This window comes from Coffea arabica, chromosome 10e (genome assembly GCF_036785885.1).
Source record: "Coffea arabica cultivar ET-39 chromosome 10e, Coffea Arabica ET-39 HiFi, whole genome shotgun sequence".
NCBI lineage: Eukaryota > Viridiplantae > Streptophyta > Magnoliopsida > Gentianales > Rubiaceae > Coffea > Coffea arabica.
The window spans coordinates 25961613-25981206 of record NC_092328.1 but is presented as its reverse complement, the minus strand read 5'-3'; the positions used below and the strand labels follow the sequence as shown (position 1 = coordinate 25981206).

The 19594-nt window shown below is 44.1% G+C and overlaps 2 protein-coding genes across 2 annotated transcripts; both read left to right on the top strand.

The window, feature by feature from the left end:
• Positions 1-514: 514 nt before the first annotated feature.
• Positions 515-9301, top strand: LOC140015181 (uncharacterized). Its single transcript, XM_072067086.1, has 7 exons — positions 515-1310; positions 1365-2083; positions 2492-2738; positions 3186-3832; positions 3944-4719; positions 4873-5057; positions 9222-9301. The coding sequence occupies exons 1-7, from the start codon at positions 515-517 to the stop codon at positions 9299-9301; spliced, it is 3450 nt and encodes a 1149-aa protein (XP_071923187.1).
• A 187-nt stretch (positions 9302-9488) lies between these two features.
• LOC140015180 (uncharacterized) lies at positions 9489-14054 on the top strand. The gene is made up of 6 exons (XM_072067085.1): positions 9489-10032; positions 10087-10805; positions 11214-11460; positions 11908-12554; positions 12666-13441; positions 13595-14054. Exons 1-6 carry the CDS (start codon positions 9489-9491, stop codon positions 14052-14054), a joined length of 3393 nt encoding a protein of 1130 aa, XP_071923186.1.
• Positions 14055-19594: the final 5540 nt, after the last annotated feature.

Sequence of the window (19594 nt, the reverse complement as noted above, 5' to 3'; positions counted from 1 at the left end):
GGGGATTAGAAGTTGCTTAAAGAAGGACTTCAAGGGGATTACCAACTCTAACTTGTTTTCTAACTTAGTTTAGGAGACTAAGTACCACACTTGGATAACACTTGGACACCTTCCTACACTTTCTCCTCCATTTTAGGATATCCTCCTATATTTTATCATCCTTTTTAGGAAACCACTCCTACATCTTAGGAATTCTTAGAGTTTCCTTTCTTGGCAATATTTCCAAATCTGTCCACCACCTTTTAAGCCTTCCAAAACCGTCCTTTCCTTCACCAAAATATCATCCACTTGCATCCTTCACTCTTGTTTACTCTTGTGGGAAAAGTTGGAGACAATTATTGGACTCGAGCAACATTACTCAACTACCTAAACCAACAGGTAAGGTACTTGGTAAGTTTTATAGAGTGACTTGAGCACTATACACGAGCGCGAGAGATACACTCAGGGAGTGAAGTGAGGATTATATTTGCACTTTCTTGCTTGTTACTAACCTTTGCAGGGGCACAAAAGAGACATGGAGCAAGATCAACAACCACCATCAAAAGACTACTCTCTATTGTTCACCGCCATGAGGCATGAGCTCAAACGAATCAGTGAGCAACAAATGGAGACGTTACACACTCGTTTTGAGGAGTTGTCTAGGAGCCTTACGCGAGGCTCTCGTTCTAGGTCCCATAACCGGAGTAACCATGGCACCAAAGAAACAAATGGCGAAGACTACTCCGCTAGTGAGGATGGGGAACGACCCGAGAGGCCTACAAGGGACATGCCCAAAAACGAAATCAAGGGGCTTAAAATTCAAGTTCCCGCATTCAAGGGCAAAAGTGACCCTGAGGCTTACTTGGAGTGGGAAGGCCGTATCGAGATGGTCTTCGACTGCTATGACTATAGCGAGGAGCAAAAAGTGAAGGTTGCCACCGTCGAGTTCACCGACTACGCACTAGTCTGGTGGGACCAAGTGAGGACCACGAGGAGGAGGATGGGAGAACCACGTGTCCGAACTTGGCGAGAACTCAAGGCACTAATGCGCAAGCGATTTGTTCCTAGCTACTACAATCGTGATCTCCACTCTAAGCTTCAAACACTCACGCAAGGCAACATGAGTGTGGAGGATTACCACAAGGAGATCGAGATGGCCATGATGAGGGCCAACATTCAAGAAGACAACGAAGCCACAATGGCTAGGTTTCTTAGGGGTCTCAATCCTGACCTTCAGGATGCCTTGGAGCTTCAACATTATTTGGACATGCACGACCTTCTAGAACTCGCCATTAAGGCCGAACGGGGGAAGAAATTAAGACGGGGAGCCCGTACTTTCCAATCTCCTACCACCACCTCGTGGAAAGGCAACCAACCACGAAGAGTGACCCACGAAGTTGGAAATGCGACAACACCAACCTATTCTAACCGCTTCCAAGGTAATGCTTCTACCCGTAATGCCTATTCTACACCTAACAAGGTTTCTGATGTGTCCAGGTCTACCTCAAAGGCACCGCAAGAGACTCCTAAAGCTAGGAGTAGGGACATCAAGTGTTTTAAGTGCCAAGGGTTTGGGCATATTCAATCTCAATGTCCAAACCAACGGGTAATGCTGATCACTCACACTGGCGAAATCGTGTCGGATGATGACGAATGTGAGGACATGCCCGAACTGGTCGAAGACGACTGCCTAGAAGTAGAGCCAGCTGGGGAGGCATGCTCGCCTACACGTGGCGAAGTAGGTTGCTTGGTAGCACGACGAGTGTTAACCGCCCGCGTCAAAGAGGACGAGCAGCTACAACGCGAAAACCTATTCTACACCCGCTGTAAGGTAGGCGACAAAGTGTGTAGTCTCATCGTCGACGGTGGGAGTTGCACGAACGTGGCCAGCTTGCTCATGGTTGAAAGTCTAGGACTCACCACTACCAGGCATCCACACCCTTACCGCCTCCAATGGCTAAGTGAGGATGGTGAAGTACGAGTCTTCAAGCAAGCACGCATTCCCTTTTCCATTGGTACTTACACTGATGAAATCGTGTGCGACGTGGTGCCAATGCATGCTACACATATCATTTTGGGAAGGCCCTGGCAATTCGACAAACACGTCACATTCGATGGAAGAGCAAATAAGTACACACTTGTGCACGATGGCAAACGTAAGGTCCTTACACCTCTCACACCTGCACAAGTTTATGAGGACCAACTACTTTTGCAAAGGGAGTGTGAACAAGACCGTCAAAAGAGGAAACTCAAGGCGGTCGACCCTGGTAACAGCTCCACGTCTACGACTGAGCCATCAACCAAGGGTCAAGGGAGCACACCTAGGGGCATACGCGACAAAACACCGGCCGCTCCGCCCACTAGGAAGCACAACATGATTATTAAGGCTAAAGATGTTCGAAAAGCGGTGCACTCTAATCAGCCTATACTTCTCATGATTTGCAAGCATGTGCTCTTAGATGTTGCTGAGCTCGACAAGGCTTTGCCCTCGAGCATAGTTGCTCTTTTGCAGGAATTTGAAGATGTTTTTCCTGACGAGGTCCCTGACGGTTTACCACCCATTCGGGGAATTGAACACCAAATCGACCTCATCCCTGGAGCACCATTGCCCAACAAACCTGCTTACCGCATGGGCCCTGAGGAGACCAAGGAGCTTCAAAGGCAAGTTGATGGCCTCTTAGGTAAGGGTTGGGTTAAGGAAAGTCTAAGCCCTTGCGCGGTACCTGTGATACTTGTTCCCAAGAAGGACGGTACTTGGCGCATGTGCACTGACTGTCGGGCTGTGAACGCTATCACTGTCAAATATCGTCATCCCATTCCCAGACTTGATGATATGCTTGATGAGCTCGATGGAGCTATTATTTTCACCAAAATTGACTTGCGGAGTGGTTATCATCAAATTAGGATGAAGGAAGGCGATGAGTGGAAGACAGCCTTCAAAACCAAGCATGGTCTCTATGAGTGGTTGGTCATGCCTTTTGGCTTGACAAATGCCCCTAGCACCTTCATGCGACTCATGAACCATGTGTTGAGACACTTTATTGGTAAATTTGTCATTGTTTACTTTGATGACATCCTGATCTATAGTCGAAGTGAGCATGAGCACTTGGAGCATGTACGATTAGTTCTTGAGACACTTCGACAGGCGCGTCTATACGCTAACCTCAAGAAGTGCACCTTTTTTACTAACGAGCTTGTGTTTTTAGGCTATGTGGTAAGTTCGCAGGGCATCAAGGTAGACAAATCCAAGATTGAGGCCATCGAACAATGGCCAACTCCCACATCCGTTCCTGACGTGCGCAGCTTTCTTGGACTGGCGGGTTTTTATCGGCGATTTGTTAAAAACTTTAGCACTCTTGCCGCCCCATTGACCGCCGTGACAAAGAAGGATGACAAGTTCCATTGGGGGGAATCACAAGAACAAGCGTTTCTCGCCCTTAAGGACACACTCACACATGCACCTGTGTTAGCATTACCAAACTTTAATAAGACATTTGAAATTGACTGTGATGCTTCTGGTGTAGGTATTGGAGCAGTCCTCATGCAAGACAAGAGGCCGTGTGCCTTCTTTAGCGAGAAATTGGGAGGAGCTGCACTGAACTACCCCACGTACGACAAGGAGTTGTACGCCTTAGTGAGGGCCTTGGAGACCTGGCAACACTACCTTCGGCCTCGGGAGTTCGTGATCCACACTGATCACGAGTCATTGAAGTACCTCAAAGGCCAACCCAAGCTAAGCAAGCGCCATGCCAAATGGGTAAGCTTCATTGACACCTTCTCCTATGTGATTAAGTACAAGACTGGCAAGACGAATGTGGTCGCTGATGCTTTGTCACGTAGACACTCCTTACTTGTCTGTCTTGATGCCAAGTTACTTGGGTTCGAAATGGTGAAAGACCTCTACACTAATGATCATGACTTTGGTGCTATCTATGCTGTGTGTGTTAAGAATCCACAGGGAAAGTACTTTTTGCATGATGGATTCCTATTCCATGTAGATAAACTATGTGTGCCTAACTCTTCCATTCGTGATCTTTTGATTCGCGAGGCACATAGTGGTGGTCTCATGGGCCACTTTGGCATTGCCAAGACTCTGGCTATGTTACAAGAGCACTTTTACTGGCCCCATATGCGTAGGGATGTTGAACGCATGGTTGGTAGGTGTGCTACTTGTCACAAAGCTAAGTCCAAGACAAACCCACATGGCTTATATACCCCGTTACCTATCCCTCACCATCCCTGGGTTGACTTGTCTATGGACTTCGTACTAGGTTTGCCTCGATCACCAAGGGGTAATGATTCTATATTTGTGGTGGTTGATAGGTTTTCTAAGATGGCTCATTTTATCCCCTGTCACAAAACTGATGATGCATCTCATATTGCTACTCTATTCTTCAAGGAAATTGTCCGTCTGCATGGTATGCCTAGGACCATTGTTAGTGATAGGGATGTGAAATTCCTAAGTTACTTTTGGAAGACTCTGTGGTCTAAACTTGGCACTCGGTTACTATTCTCCACCACCAATCATCCACAAAGCGATGGACAAACTGAAGTTGTCAATCGCACACTCGGCACACTACTTCGGGCATTGATTAAAAAGAATCTTAAGACTTGGGAAGAGTGTTTGCCTCATGTTGAATTCGCCTACAATCGAGTTGTTCACAGTGCTACACACTACTCACCTTTTGAGATTGTTTATGGCTTTAACCCGCTGACCCCTCTTGATTTAGTACCCTTACCTTCCTCTGAGCACACAAGCTTAGATGGGAAAAAGAAGGCCGATTTTGTACGCAGGTTACATGAAGCCGCTCGAGCAAACATTGAAAGGCGTACTCAGCAATACATCCAGCAGGCTAACAAGCACCGCCGCAAAATAATTTTCGAGCCTGGTGATTGGGTTTGGTTACACTTACGCAAAGAGAGGTTCCCCAAGCAGCGACAAAGCAAATTATCCCCCAGAGGGGATGGACCTTTTCGTGTACTCCAACGGGTTAATGACAACGCATACAAATTGGAGCTACCTGGGGAGTACAATGTTAGCGCGACCTTCAATGTCGCGGACTTGAGCCCGTTTCTTGGTGAGGAGGATCCAGATTTGAGGGCAAATTCTTCTCAAGAGGAGGGGACTGATGTGAACCAGGGCCAGGGCCCAGTCCAAGTTCCATTGGGCCCAGTCACACGTGCACGGGCCAAGCTCTTCAAGGAATCACTCCAAGCCCTTGTTCGAGCTGTCCACGATCAACATGGAGCCTATAGAGATATTGAAGGCTTGGAGAGGGTCAATCAAGCAACTTACACTTTGGTCCAAGCCCAAGAAGACCCCAGTGGGCCTCCTTACGAAGCGGCCGAGTAGGGCCTTAGTCATTGTTTTCAATTTAGTTGGATTCGTTGTTCGTAGAAGGCATGGGCTGGCCCACCTTGATGACAAGGTAGCCGACCTCCCCTTTAGGTTTCTTTAGGGTTTTGTTATTTCATTAAGCCTATAAATAGGCTAGTCTTGTAAGGTTTAAGAGTTAGTTTTTGATGAGTAAAATTCTTAGTGCATTCGTTTTCTTTCAAAGAGAATTCGAGCCTTTTAACTTGCTTGGCAAGAGTTATTGAGCAATCTCGCGTCCTGTCCCTGATTGTTCATCCGACCTATTCCCCTGGAGTATTCACCTTCATTGGAGTGTCGTCTACCACCTTCAAATCAAATCGTGTTGTCCGTTTGGTTAGAGGTTCCGCACACCAAGCGTAGGACATCCCCGCTAGATCCTTGGGCAAACGTGCTACGTGTCTCGACCGTGGATCGAGGAGCGTATCACCAACTGATACGTTCTTCGATCCACGGTCGAGACACGTAGCACGTTTGCCCAAGGATCTAGCGGGGATGTCCAACGCTTGGATTGCGGAACCTAGAACCAAACGGACGACACGATTTGATTCAAGACGGTAGACGACACTCCGATGAAGGTGAATACTCCAGGGGAATAGGTCGGTAGAACAATCTAGGACAGGACGCAAGACTGCTCAAAACCCTTGCCAAAGCAAGTAAAGGGGTCGAATCTCTCTCTCAAGAAGAATCGAAAATATGCAAAACTCTATTGATAAAACGTCCCTTAAAACCTTACAAAGCAAGCCTATTTATAGGCTAAAGTGACTGAAACCCTAAAGGGACTAGGAAAGGGAAAAGTCGGCCCATGGTCTTGGGACAAGATGGGCCGGCCCATGCTCTTACTTAAACACTAATCAATTACTAAATAACTGCTAAGGCCTAAGGCCCTATTCGGCCAACTCATTTGGAGGCCCACTTGACTCTTCATGGGCTTGGGTCATGGTGTAGATAACCCGATTAAAATCCTTCAAGCCTTCGAGGTCTCTATGAGAGTCTTGAGTTAAAGCCGCTATCCATCTCGCCATCCGTGCACACATCAGATACACACACCAGATATAAATGAAACAGTTAAACACAATGATTCAAATAGCAAGGATAAAGGTGGCTCTCCGGAGTCAAATTCCCATTTGCTTCACCAGAGCTTGATCAAGTAGTAGTTGACATTCCGTCAACTTTCAAGTAACGTATTCTGATGTGAACCAGGGCCAGGGCCCAGTCCAAGTTCCATTGGGCCCAGTCACACGTGCACGGGCCAAGCTCTTCACGGAATCACTCCAAGCCCTTGTTCGAGCTGTCCACGATCAACATGGAGCCTATAGAGATATTGAAGGCTTGGAGAGGGTCAATCAAGCAACTTACACTTTGGTCCAAGCCCAAGAAGACCCCAGTGGGCCTCCTTACGAAGCGGCCGAGTAGGGCCTTAGTCATTGTTTTCAATTTAGTTGGATTCGTTGTTCGTAGAAGGCATGGGCCGGCCCACCTTGATGACAAGGTAGCCGACCTCCCCTTTAGGTTTCTTTAGGGTTTTGTTATTTCATTAAGCCTATAAATAGGCTAGTCTTGTAAGGTTTAAGAGTTAGTTTTTGATGAGTAAAATTCTTAGTGCATTCGTTTTCTTTCAAAGAGAATTCGAGCCTTTTAACTTGCTTGGCAAGGGTTATTGAGCAATCTCGCGTCCTGTCCTTGATTGTTCATCCGACCTATTCCCCTGGAGTATTCACCTTCATTGGAGTGTCGTCTACCACCTTCAAATCAAATCGTGTTGTCCGTTTGGTTAGAGGTTCCGCACACCAAGCGTAGGACATCCCCGCTAGATCCTTGGGCAAACGTGCTACGTGTCTCGACCGTGGATCGAGGAGCGTATCAGTTGGCTTCAGAGCTTTGGTGGAGGTATCTTCCGTTATATCCGTAGTTGTGTCTTAGTTTTCATTAATTCCGCTGCCTTGTTTAAAAAAAAAAAATTTCTGTTCGCTAGCTTTGGTATTTTGTTGTGCCGTTTCCTTTCGTTTGATGTCTAGAAATTCTGGTCATTGCTTTTATTAATTGAGTCCGTCCGTTTGTGTCTTCAAGTCTGTCCGTTGCTGCTTTGTTAGTCAAAAAAAAAAACAAAAAAAAACAAAACAAACAAAATCTGTTTGCATCGCTTGTCAAAGAAAAAAAAAAAAAAAATTCTGTCCGCTAGTTCTCGTTGTTTGTCGCGTCAATTTCTGGACAGTTGTGTGTTATTGTCGATAGTCCCAATCTGCCCAGATTTTATACTCTAGTGACATCCATTCTGCCCGGCAATTAGCCTTGCCGAATCTGCAAAAAAAAAAAAAAAAAAAAAAAAGAAGAATCAAGTTGCGGCTAGGGCTTTGCCTTGTGGCCAAATCTGTCCAAATCTTAGTAGCTTATTCAAGTTGTTTACTTATCTTGTCTAAACTGATTTGGGGTTAAAACTTGTTGGAGTTGAGAATCTTGAAGGAAACTACAACCATCTAGGGTTTCTTGAGTTCTTGGAATTAAATCTTGAAGTTCTTGGGAGTTCTTGGGAAATCTTGGAGTTTGGCTGATTAGTTGTGTTACGTAGAGCTACCCAGAAATCTGGTTTGTGAACCTTTCTTCCGTCCAGGTTTAGTTGCAGTTGTTAAGTTAAAAAAAAAAAAAAAAACAGAAACGCAAAAGGCAAGAGGGAAACAAGAAGAACATTCGGCCAACAAGAAACCAAGAAGGAAGCCGTAACTCTTTATTGTCAAATCTGTCTTGTTATTTCTTGTTTCAAACCAGAAAATTACATCAAGAAAAGAAAAGAATTCAAAAGTTTTTGGCCAACCAGAAAATTACATCAAGAAAAGAAAAGGAATTCAAAAGTTTTGGCCAACCTCTTCTTGAAATTCTTGGTTACCTTGAGCCTTGATCACTTAAGCAACCTTTGTTTGAGGTTCTTGATTATCTTGAACTTTAAACACTTGCACTTCCCTTCGTACAAAGAGTTTCTTGTAAGACCTTGCATCCATACGTGGCTTTCTTGGTTGAGGGGTGAATTTCTTGGGAGATTCTTGAGTAGCATCACTCGCATGCCCTTGGGAGTCCATTAGAGCCGAATTTCTGGAATCACAAGAGTTAATTTCTGGAGTCACAAGAACCGAATCTGCCTTGAAGGAGAGAGGGCCGAACTTCTTGTTCTTGGAGTAGAAGGAGAGCCGAATTGTGTGGGTAAATTGCGGCTGTGAAGAGGAAGTCTTATAGGGAGTATAGCCGACTTTGGGAAGGCCTTCTAAGAGGAGGGAATCTGGAAAATTTCTTTAGCCGACTTTGGGAAGGGAATAAAGGGAAGATTTCTGGAAAATTGCGGTAAAAGGAGAGAGAGGGAACCGAGTCTGTTTGGGGGGGGATTAGAAGTTGCTTAAAGAAGGACTTCAAGGGGATTACCAACTCTAACTTGTTTTCTAACTTAGTTTAGGAGACTAAGTACCACACTTGGATAACACTTGGACACCTTCCTACACTTTCTCCTCCATTTTAGGATATCCTCCTATATTTTATCATCCTTTTTAGGAAACCACTCCTACATCTTAGGAATTCTTAGAGTTTCCTTTCTTGGCAATATTTCCAAATCTGTCCACCACCTTTTAAGCCTTCCAAAACCGTCCTTTCCTTCACCAAAATATCATCCACTTGCATCCTTCACTCTTGTTTACTCTTGTGGGAAAAGTTGGAGACAATTATTGGACTCGAGCAACATTACTCAACTACCTAAACCAACAGGTAAGGTACTTGGTAAGTTTTATAGAGTGACTTGAGCACTATACACGAGCGCGAGAGATACACTCAGGGAGTGAAGTGAGGATTATATTTGCACTTTCTTGCTTGTTACTAACCTTTGCAGGGGCACAAAAGAGACATGGAGCAAGATCAACAACCACCATCAAAAGACTACTCTCTATTGTTCACCGCCATGAGGCATGAGCTCAAACGAATCAGTGAGCAACAAATGGAGACGTTACACACTCGTTTTGAGGAGTTGTCTAGGAGCCTTACGCGAGGCTCTCGTTCTAGGTCCCATAACCGGAGTAACCATGGCACCAAAGAAACAAATGGCGAAGACTACTCCGCTAGTGAGGATGGGGAACGACCCGAGAGGCCTACAAGGGACATGCCCAAAAACGAAATCAAGGGGCTTAAAATTCAAGTTCCCGCATTCAAGGGCAAAAGTGACCCTGAGGCTTACTTGGAGTGGGAAGGCCGTATCGAGATGGTCTTCGACTGCTATGACTATAGCGAGGAGCAAAAAGTGAAGGTTGCCACCGTCGAGTTCACCGACTACGCACTAGTCTGGTGGGACCAAGTGAGGACCACGAGGAGGAGGATGGGAGAACCACGTGTCCGAACTTGGCGAGAACTCAAGGCACTAATGCGCAAGCGATTTGTTCCTAGCTACTACAATCGTGATCTCCACTCTAAGCTTCAAACACTCACGCAAGGCAACATGAGTGTGGAGGATTACCACAAGGAGATCGAGATGGCCATGATGAGGGCCAACATTCAAGAAGACAACGAAGCCACAATGGCTAGGTTTCTTAGGGGTCTCAATCCTGACCTTCAGGATGCCTTGGAGCTTCAACATTATTTGGACATGCACGACCTTCTAGAACTCGCCATTAAGGCCGAACGGGGGAAGAAATTAAGACGGGGAGCCCGTACTTTCCAATCTCCTACCACCACCTCGTGGAAAGGCAACCAACCACGAAGAGTGACCCACGAAGTTGGAAATGCGACAACACCAACCTATTCTAACCGCTTCCAAGGTAATGCTTCTACCCGTAATGCCTATTCTACACCTAACAAGGTTTCTGATGTGTCCAGGTCTACCTCAAAGGCACCGCAAGAGACTCCTAAAGCTAGGAGTAGGGACATCAAGTGTTTTAAGTGCCAAGGGTTTGGGCATATTCAATCTCAATGTCCAAACCAACGGGTAATGCTGATCACTCACACTGGCGAAATCGTGTCGGATGATGACGAATGTGAGGACATGCCCGAACTGGTCGAAGACGACTGCCTAGAAGTAGAGCCAGCTGGGGAGGCATGCTCGCCTACACGTGGCGAAGTAGGTTGCTTGGTAGCACGACGAGTGTTAACCGCCCGCGTCAAAGAGGACGAGCAGCTACAACGCGAAAACCTATTCTACACCCGCTGTAAGGTAGGCGACAAAGTGTGTAGTCTCATCGTCGACGGTGGGAGTTGCACGAACGTGGCCAGCTTGCTCATGGTTGAAAGTCTAGGACTCACCACTACCAGGCATCCACACCCTTACCGCCTCCAATGGCTAAGTGAGGATGGTGAAGTACGAGTCTTCAAGCAAGCACGCATTCCCTTTTCCATTGGTACTTACACTGATGAAATCGTGTGCGACGTGGTGCCAATGCATGCTACACATATCATTTTGGGAAGGCCCTGGCAATTCGACAAACACGTCACATTCGATGGAAGAGCAAATAAGTACACACTTGTGCACGATGGCAAACGTAAGGTCCTTACACCTCTCACACCTGCACAAGTTTATGAGGACCAACTACTTTTGCAAAGGGAGTGTGAACAAGACCGTCAAAAGAGGAAACTCAAGGCGGTCGACCCTGGTAACAGCTCCACGTCTACGACTGAGCCATCAACCAAGGGTCAAGGGAGCACACCTAGGGGCATACGCGACAAAACACCGGCCGCTCCGCCCACTAGGAAGCACAACATGATTATTAAGGCTAAAGATGTTCGAAAAGCGGTGCACTCTAATCAGCCTATACTTCTCATGATTTGCAAGCATGTGCTCTTAGATGTTGCTGAGCTCGACAAGGCTTTGCCCTCGAGCATAGTTGCTCTTTTGCAGGAATTTGAAGATGTTTTTCCTGACGAGGTCCCTGACGGTTTACCACCCATTCGGGGAATTGAACACCAAATCGACCTCATCCCTGGAGCACCATTGCCCAACAAACCTGCTTACCGCATGGGCCCTGAGGAGACCAAGGAGCTTCAAAGGCAAGTTGATGGCCTCTTAGGTAAGGGTTGGGTTAAGGAAAGTCTAAGCCCTTGCGCGGTACCTGTGATACTTGTTCCCAAGAAGGACGGTACTTGGCGCATGTGCACTGACTGTCGGGCTGTGAACGCTATCACTGTCAAATATCGTCATCCCATTCCCAGACTTGATGATATGCTTGATGAGCTCGATGGAGCTATTATTTTCACCAAAATTGACTTGCGGAGTGGTTATCATCAAATTAGGATGAAGGAAGGCGATGAGTGGAAGACAGCCTTCAAAACCAAGCATGGTCTCTATGAGTGGTTGGTCATGCCTTTTGGCTTGACAAATGCCCCTAGCACCTTCATGCGACTCATGAACCATGTGTTGAGACACTTTATTGGTAAATTTGTCATTGTTTACTTTGATGACATCCTGATCTATAGTCGAAGTGAGCATGAGCACTTGGAGCATGTACGATTAGTTCTTGAGACACTTCGACAGGCGCGTCTATACGCTAACCTCAAGAAGTGCACCTTTTTTACTAACGAGCTTGTGTTTTTAGGCTATGTGGTAAGTTCGCAGGGCATCAAGGTAGACAAATCCAAGATTGAGGCCATCGAACAATGGCCAACTCCCACATCCGTTCCTGACGTGCGCAGCTTTCTTGGACTGGCGGGTTTTTATCGGCGATTTGTTAAAAACTTTAGCACTCTTGCCGCCCCATTGACCGCCGTGACAAAGAAGGATGACAAGTTCCATTGGGGGGAATCACAAGAACAAGCGTTTCTCGCCCTTAAGGACACACTCACACATGCACCTGTGTTAGCATTACCAAACTTTAATAAGACATTTGAAATTGACTGTGATGCTTCTGGTGTAGGTATTGGAGCAGTCCTCATGCAAGACAAGAGGCCGTGTGCCTTCTTTAGCGAGAAATTGGGAGGAGCTGCACTGAACTACCCCACGTACGACAAGGAGTTGTACGCCTTAGTGAGGGCCTTGGAGACCTGGCAACACTACCTTCGGCCTCGGGAGTTCGTGATCCACACTGATCACGAGTCATTGAAGTACCTCAAAGGCCAACCCAAGCTAAGCAAGCGCCATGCCAAATGGGTAAGCTTCATTGACACCTTCTCCTATGTGATTAAGTACAAGACTGGCAAGACGAATGTGGTCGCTGATGCTTTGTCACGTAGACACTCCTTACTTGTCTGTCTTGATGCCAAGTTACTTGGGTTCGAAATGGTGAAAGACCTCTACACTAATGATCATGACTTTGGTGCTATCTATGCTGTGTGTGTTAAGAATCCACAGGGAAAGTACTTTTTGCATGATGGATTCCTATTCCATGTAGATAAACTATGTGTGCCTAACTCTTCCATTCGTGATCTTTTGATTCGCGAGGCACATAGTGGTGGTCTCATGGGCCACTTTGGCATTGCCAAGACTCTGGCTATGTTACAAGAGCACTTTTACTGGCCCCATATGCGTAGGGATGTTGAACGCATGGTTGGTAGGTGTGCTACTTGTCACAAAGCTAAGTCCAAGACAAACCCACATGGCTTATATACCCCGTTACCTATCCCTCACCATCCCTGGGTTGACTTGTCTATGGACTTCGTACTAGGTTTGCCTCGATCACCAAGGGGTAATGATTCTATATTTGTGGTGGTTGATAGGTTTTCTAAGATGGCTCATTTTATCCCCTGTCACAAAACTGATGATGCATCTCATATTGCTACTCTATTCTTCAAGGAAATTGTCCGTCTGCATGGTATGCCTAGGACCATTGTTAGTGATAGGGATGTGAAATTCCTAAGTTACTTTTGGAAGACTCTGTGGTCTAAACTTGGCACTCGGTTACTATTCTCCACCACCAGTCATCCACAAAGCGATGGACAAACTGAAGTTGTCAATCGCACACTCGGCACACTACTTCGGGCATTGATTAAAAAGAATCTTAAGACTTGGGAAGAGTGTTTGCCTCATGTTGAATTCGCCTACAATCGAGTTGTTCACAGTGCTACACACTACTCACCTTTTGAGATTGTTTATGGCTTTAACCCGCTGACCCCTCTTGATTTAGTACCCTTACCTTCCTCTGAGCACACAAGCTTAGATGGGAAAAAGAAGGCCGATTTTGTACGCAGGTTACATGAAGCCGCTCGAGCAAACATTGAAAGGCGTACTCAGCAATACATCCAGCAGGCTAACAAGCACCGCCGCAAAATAATTTTCGAGCCTGGTGATTGGGTTTGGTTACACTTACGCAAAGAGAGGTTCCCCAAGCAGCGACAAAGCAAATTATCCCCCAGAGGGGATGGACCTTTTCGTGTACTCCAACGGGTTAATGACAACGCATACAAATTGGAGCTACCTGGGGAGTACAATGTTAGCGCGACCTTCAATGTCGCGGACTTGAGCCCGTTTCTTGGTGAGGAGGATCCAGATTTGAGGGCAAATCCTTCTCAAGAGGAGGGGACTGATGTGAACCAGGGCCAGGGCCCAGTCCAAGTTCCATTGGGCCCAGTCACACGTGCACGGGCCAAGCTCTTCAAGGAATCACTCCAAGCCCTTGTTCGAGCTGTCCACGATCAACATGGAGCCTATAGAGATATTGAAGGCTTGGAGAGGGTCAATCAAGCAACTTACACTTTGGTCCAAGCCCAAGAAGACCCCAGTGGGCCTCCTTACGAAGCGGCCGAGTAGGGCCTTAGTCATTGTTTTCAATTTAGTTGGATTCGTTGTTCGTAGAAGGCATGGGCCGGCCCACCTTGATGACAAGGTAGCCGACCTCCCCTTTAGGTTTCTTTAGGGTTTTGTTATTTCATTAAGCCTATAAATAGGCTAGTCTTGTAAGGTTTAAGAGTTAGTTTTTGATGAGTAAAATTCTTAGTGCATTCGTTTTCTTTCAAAGAGAATTCGAGCCTTTTAACTTGCTTGGCAAGGGTTATTGAGCAATCTCGCGTCCTGTCCTTGATTGTTCATCCGACCTATTCCCCTGGAGTATTCACCTTCATTGGAGTGTCGTCTACCACCTTCAAATCAAATCGTGTTGTCCGTTTGGTTAGAGGTTCCGCACACCAAGCGTAGGACATCCCCGCTAGATCCTTGGGCAAACGTGCTACGTGTCTCGACCGTGGATCGAGGAGCGTATCACCACAAAACAAACAGAAGCAGAGGTGATAATACTCGAGTATACCGGAAATCCAGAGTCTCCAATACCCAAAGATTTCCCAGAAACAGACTGGTTTGTTATCTAATAGACCAGGCCCTTGCCGGCTCGACTCGAGTAGCGAGCCACAGGATTTGAGATCAGAGGTCACAGAATGGTCGTTGGATACAAGCCTCCAAACGACGTCAGAACAGACACAGATAACAGATTCAAATTCACATAGTAAACGATCACACAGGCAAGAGAACGAGTGTGATAAAGTACACCCTCGTCTCATTCAGAATAAACAGAGTTCATAGTCATTCAAGTCACAGATTTCAAGTACAAATAAACCAGTTAAGCAACAAATCAGGGGAGTGGTACACTCACCAGTTCAAACAAGGATAACTTCAAAAGTTTCCTTCCAAAGAATGCCTTTGATCACCGGCACGTCCTAGAACAACCAAGGAAAACCATTGAGACTCGAGTACGAGTCGTATGTCTATAGTACGTAACAGGGTGCTAAAGGTAACAAGATAACAAGGTAAGCAGGCAACAAGTGAAATCATGACACGTGTGATTTTAAGGCTTTAAGACTTAGATGTAACAAGATACAAGTTTGTCTTTCAAACCAGAATTTTCGCAACCATGACAAGCACAAATGTTTAACCAATGTTTGGAACAAGTTTTGGCCAAAACCAAATCATGAAAGGTTGGAAAACACAAGGTAATAGACTTCGCTATCACTTGACCAACAAACGAAAATTTCAGCCAACAACTTGGAGGAAAATACCAATGCAAATCCTTCCATTTCAACCAAAATTCAACATCGAAATAAAACTTATAGATATACCAAGCTTCTTAAGCAAGTTTATCACCAAATCGACCCAAACTTGAAGGAATCAAGTAGCCCTAAAATTTTGGACAGCATGCCCTTTGTATTTCGCTATTTTCCAGCCATTTATGGCTTCATTATTTTCCTCAAATCAGCCCCAAGGTCACACATAAGTAAGGTTAGCACAATAACCCTTCAACTAGGCTCAAAATAATCCAATTACAACATAAGTCTTAACAATGCAACCGGCAACCAAGTTTTAAGGACAAAAGCTAAATAACAGATTTGATGTCTCTTGGCGTTTCGGTCACAACTGAAGCTACTTTTATCAGATTGGTGTACACTTTATACCCAGTTCATAGTTGATCCAGGTCGAATTTGCAGAGTATAGAACCAGAATTTCATTGTCAGTTTGGTTGTCAGCACTGGATTTAAATGGCAATAACTCAAACTACAAAATTCTGATTGAGGCGTTTTCAGATGCGTTGGAAAGCTGAAACATAGGGCTAGAAGTTTATGTTTTGACCAAAGGCTAATTTGATACGGATCAAAGTAAAAAATGAAGCCAAAAATGTGAAATCTCAAAACTGTCCACGAAATGGGGCACTTGGCAGTCAAGGTATTTTTGTTATTTCACATGCTACAGTGCTCTGATTGAGATGAAATTTTGTAGGCAGCTAGCTAAAACCAATTCCTACAACTTTCATGTTTTGATCTAAATCTGATTTAGCCTCTAACATGGACAAATTAAACAGGTCAGAAGCAGGGTAGCTTCATCACTAACACAAGATTACATATAAGTTCATCAACCAAAACCCTAATCCAAACCCTTCATGCTGGCCGAATGTTAAATGCTACAAAACTAACAAGGTTTAACCATGAATTTACTTCCATAAACTAAGCATATGCATTACTACACATGAACAACCAAAGCTGAAACTTACACTACAAAGTTGGAATTTACTATAACCACTACTAAAATTATGAAATCTACCTAAACATGTGATACCCCAACTTTTAGGATAATATTTTTTTTAGTCTCAATGAGGATATTACGGTTTCTTTATTTTATTTTTGTTTTAAGACATTATTTTGTTTTAAAGACTAGAAACCCTACTTGTACTCAAAACCCTAGTTTTACTTGTGACTAACAAGTTTTTCTTAAATCCCTCATATTTTACTTAAAACCCTAATTTTAATCTATGGAGTTGTAAAATCCCTCATATTTTTCTTAAAATCTCCTTTTATTTGGAATCCATTACCTTATAATAGCTATACTACTCATTTACATCCCCAATGGTTGAAATAAAGACTCGGAATTAAGAGTTTTCCTTTTTCATTTATCATTAGGGTAAACTAAGGTTTTTACGTCTTTTCATAGTGTGAGTAATCGGTACAGAGTGTGTACTAAATTTGGTGATTAAGAGTGAGTTTTAGATAAGAAATGTGTGTGATTAGAAGTAATAATAATAAGTTAATGAATTATAAGTTAAAACCCTAGTACGTGCAAAATAAGAAAAAATCGGGTTGAACCGATGTGTACCGTTCGTTACCGATTGAGTGCACCACTTGACCACTACTTTATTACCTTAATCTCCTTATTATTAATTGAACAAAATCAGCTCTAAATATCTTCTCAATGCAGCCGAAATTGTGGACAAAAAAACAAGCAAGAAAAGAAAATTTTGACTTCCAATCAAGGTGTGACACTTGTCCAACTTTGACCCAAATCAATTCCTACCTTCTTATCTTTCTTGGAGCTCATTTCAGCCTTCATTTCTGTACCTTTCAACCGTGAGTTGAAGAGAAAAAAGAGAGGAAGGAAAACTAGCAACTTCACCTTGAATCCATCTTAGTTTGAGTGAAAATCTAAAATCCAAACTGATTAAACTTTCATTTTAGTGCTTAGATAGTTGTGTGTGGTAAAAGTTTGGGAAGAAAGTGTTTGGTTTCACACCTACAAGGAGTTTCTAGAAGGTACCATGGCTGTCTTTCTTATTTCTCTTCCTTAATCATGTTTAAGTTTGGATAGAAACTCCTATTCTTGGCTAATGATGGTTATTTAAGTAGTTTTGATTGATATGGTGGATGTTTAGCTAGGGTTTACATTTTCAGCCTTGATTATGGTTATTTATCTAGTAATGGATGTTATAGAGTTAGTAATTGTTGATTTTGATGATTGAATGCTTATTAGATATGAAATTCTAGCGGAAAAGTTCAAATTCCAGAAATTGAAACTAACCTGTTTAGCTTCTGACCTGTTTAATTCGTCCATGTTAGAGGCCGAATCAGGCTTAGGTCAAAACATGAAAGTTGTCGGAAATGGTGTTACCTAGCTTCCTAAAAAATTTCAGCTCAATCGGAGCACTGTATCATATAAATAACAAAAATACCCTTGACTGCCAAATGTACAGTGTTGCGGACAGTTTCTGTTTTCCTCTGAGATGTTACATTTTGACCTTGAAAATGGATGAATTGGCTGTTGATGTCTTCATATGATTTGTAGTTCTCTGTCTTAACTTCGAAACGGTATAAATTGTACACCAATCCGAGAAACGTAGCTTCAGTGGTGACCGAAACACCAAGAGACGTCAAATCTGCCATTTAGCTATTTGCCTTTAAACTTGATTTCTGGTTGCCTTGTTAAGACTTGTGTTGTAATTGGATTATTTTGAGCCTAGTTGAAAGGCTATTGTGGTACCATTACCTATGTGTGACATTGGAGCTGATTTGAGGAAATAATGAAGCCATAAATGGCTGAAAAATAGGTAAACACAAGGGGCATGCCGCCCAAATTTTCACTAGAGGTATAAACCAGCCTTTGGAGTTCTGGTTCTGTAATCTGCAAATTCGACCTAGATCCACTGAAAACCGGGTTGAGTTGTCTTCATAAAAGTTGTAACCCTTTGTCTTAGCTTCGAGACGCTACCTAGTACACCTTGATCTGATAACCACATCTCTGGTTATGGTCAAAACCGTGTAACCCGTTTTCATACCGCTTTTTATTTTCGCGCACGCGCACATGCATTTCTTTGCCCTTTTTGCCTTTTTGGCCGTTTTAGTCCTTATTTCCAATTGTGATGGTCGAGTGACTGATAGTTGAGTATAATCTTCTATCATAGGCAGTGACGAACCGGACGGAGTCGGTGGATCCGTATAAAGTGCTTTGATTTACGTGCTAACTATTTTGAGTGAGTAACTGGGTTGGTTTATATGATAAATTGTCAAAGTGCCTTATATATGTTAAATGGGTACTTAGGCGAGGGTGTACTTTATCTCACTCGACCTAAACCCATCATTTGTTCTTGATTTAATATGTGAGAATACATGTCTTGTGTTGAGTATCACCCTTTTGCTGTGTGCTGTTGGGGTGATTACATGACTTGAGTTGAACCCCTTATACTGTGTGCTGTTGGGGTGAGTACTTTGTTGAGAGATATCATCCAGTGAGAAATTGAATATCTCAGGGCTTGGTTCCAGCCCGGTTCCAAGGGTAGACAGACTATTCGAGCCAGTCGGGGCTTGGTCGAAGTTAGTTCCATGCTAACCTTGGGATTTCATTCTTTGTTAAAGTTTTGATTAAAGTTAAGTGATTTTGTTTTGCTCGAGTTGCTGTGTGCTGTTGACTGGCCAACGAGGGTTGATAAGGTGAATGGGGAAAGTTAAGTGGAGTCTACGGACTATGAGTATTTTGGTTGACAGAGTGTCAACAAGTGGTCAAGCTCGGAGAATTGAACTGGCTTTGAAACCACCCGTATCCTACCATTGTGATATTACATTTCTGTCTATTGATGTGAAATATCTTGGTTTACATGTTTAGTTGGATGTGATTTTACGTTTTTACCCCCGATTATTCACTAAGCATATAACTTACCCCATTCCATTTGTTTTCCTTAGCAGGGGCCGACCAGGGAAAGCTCGGGAAGGTGTATAGACTTTTGGTTTCTAGAATAATTGATTTTGCCCTAGTACTTATTATAAGTTGACTAGTAAGATGTATATATTTGTTGTGGTGGTTATAGTTAGTAGCTTCTCTAGGGTTTACTTTCTGGTACTAGTGGTATGTATGGCTTGATGTAATAGTTTATATAACTTTTGAAGATGTAATAGTGTATATAGAACTTTTTTTTCCCGTGAAATTTATTTTATTGTTTTTGGAATCGAGTCCTGGCGCGAGTTAGGCAGGCGATCCGCTAAGCCCTTTGGTACGCCTCTGGGTACGGTGGGGTCGTCACAAAACAAGCCATAACTTTTATTTGT

Coding starts and splice junctions, on each gene's coding strand:
- LOC140015181 (XM_072067086.1), top strand. CDS start 515: ATGGAGCAAGATCAACAACCACCATCAAAAGACTACTCTCTATTGTTC. Junction 1,311..1,364: donor GAAATTAAGACGGGGAGCCC/GTACTTTCCAAT, acceptor AACCACGAAGAG/TGACCCACGAAGTTGGAAAT. Junction 2,084..2,491: donor CCTGGCAATTCGACAAACAC/GTCACATTCGAT, acceptor GCTCTTTTGCAG/GAATTTGAAGATGTTTTTCC.
- LOC140015180 (XM_072067085.1), top strand. CDS start 9,489: ATGCCCAAAAACGAAATCAAGGGGCTTAAAATTCAAGTTCCCGCATTC. Junction 10,033..10,086: donor GAAATTAAGACGGGGAGCCC/GTACTTTCCAAT, acceptor AACCACGAAGAG/TGACCCACGAAGTTGGAAAT. Junction 13,442..13,594: donor CTTGATTTAGTACCCTTACC/TTCCTCTGAGCA, acceptor CGAGCCTGGTGA/TTGGGTTTGGTTACACTTAC.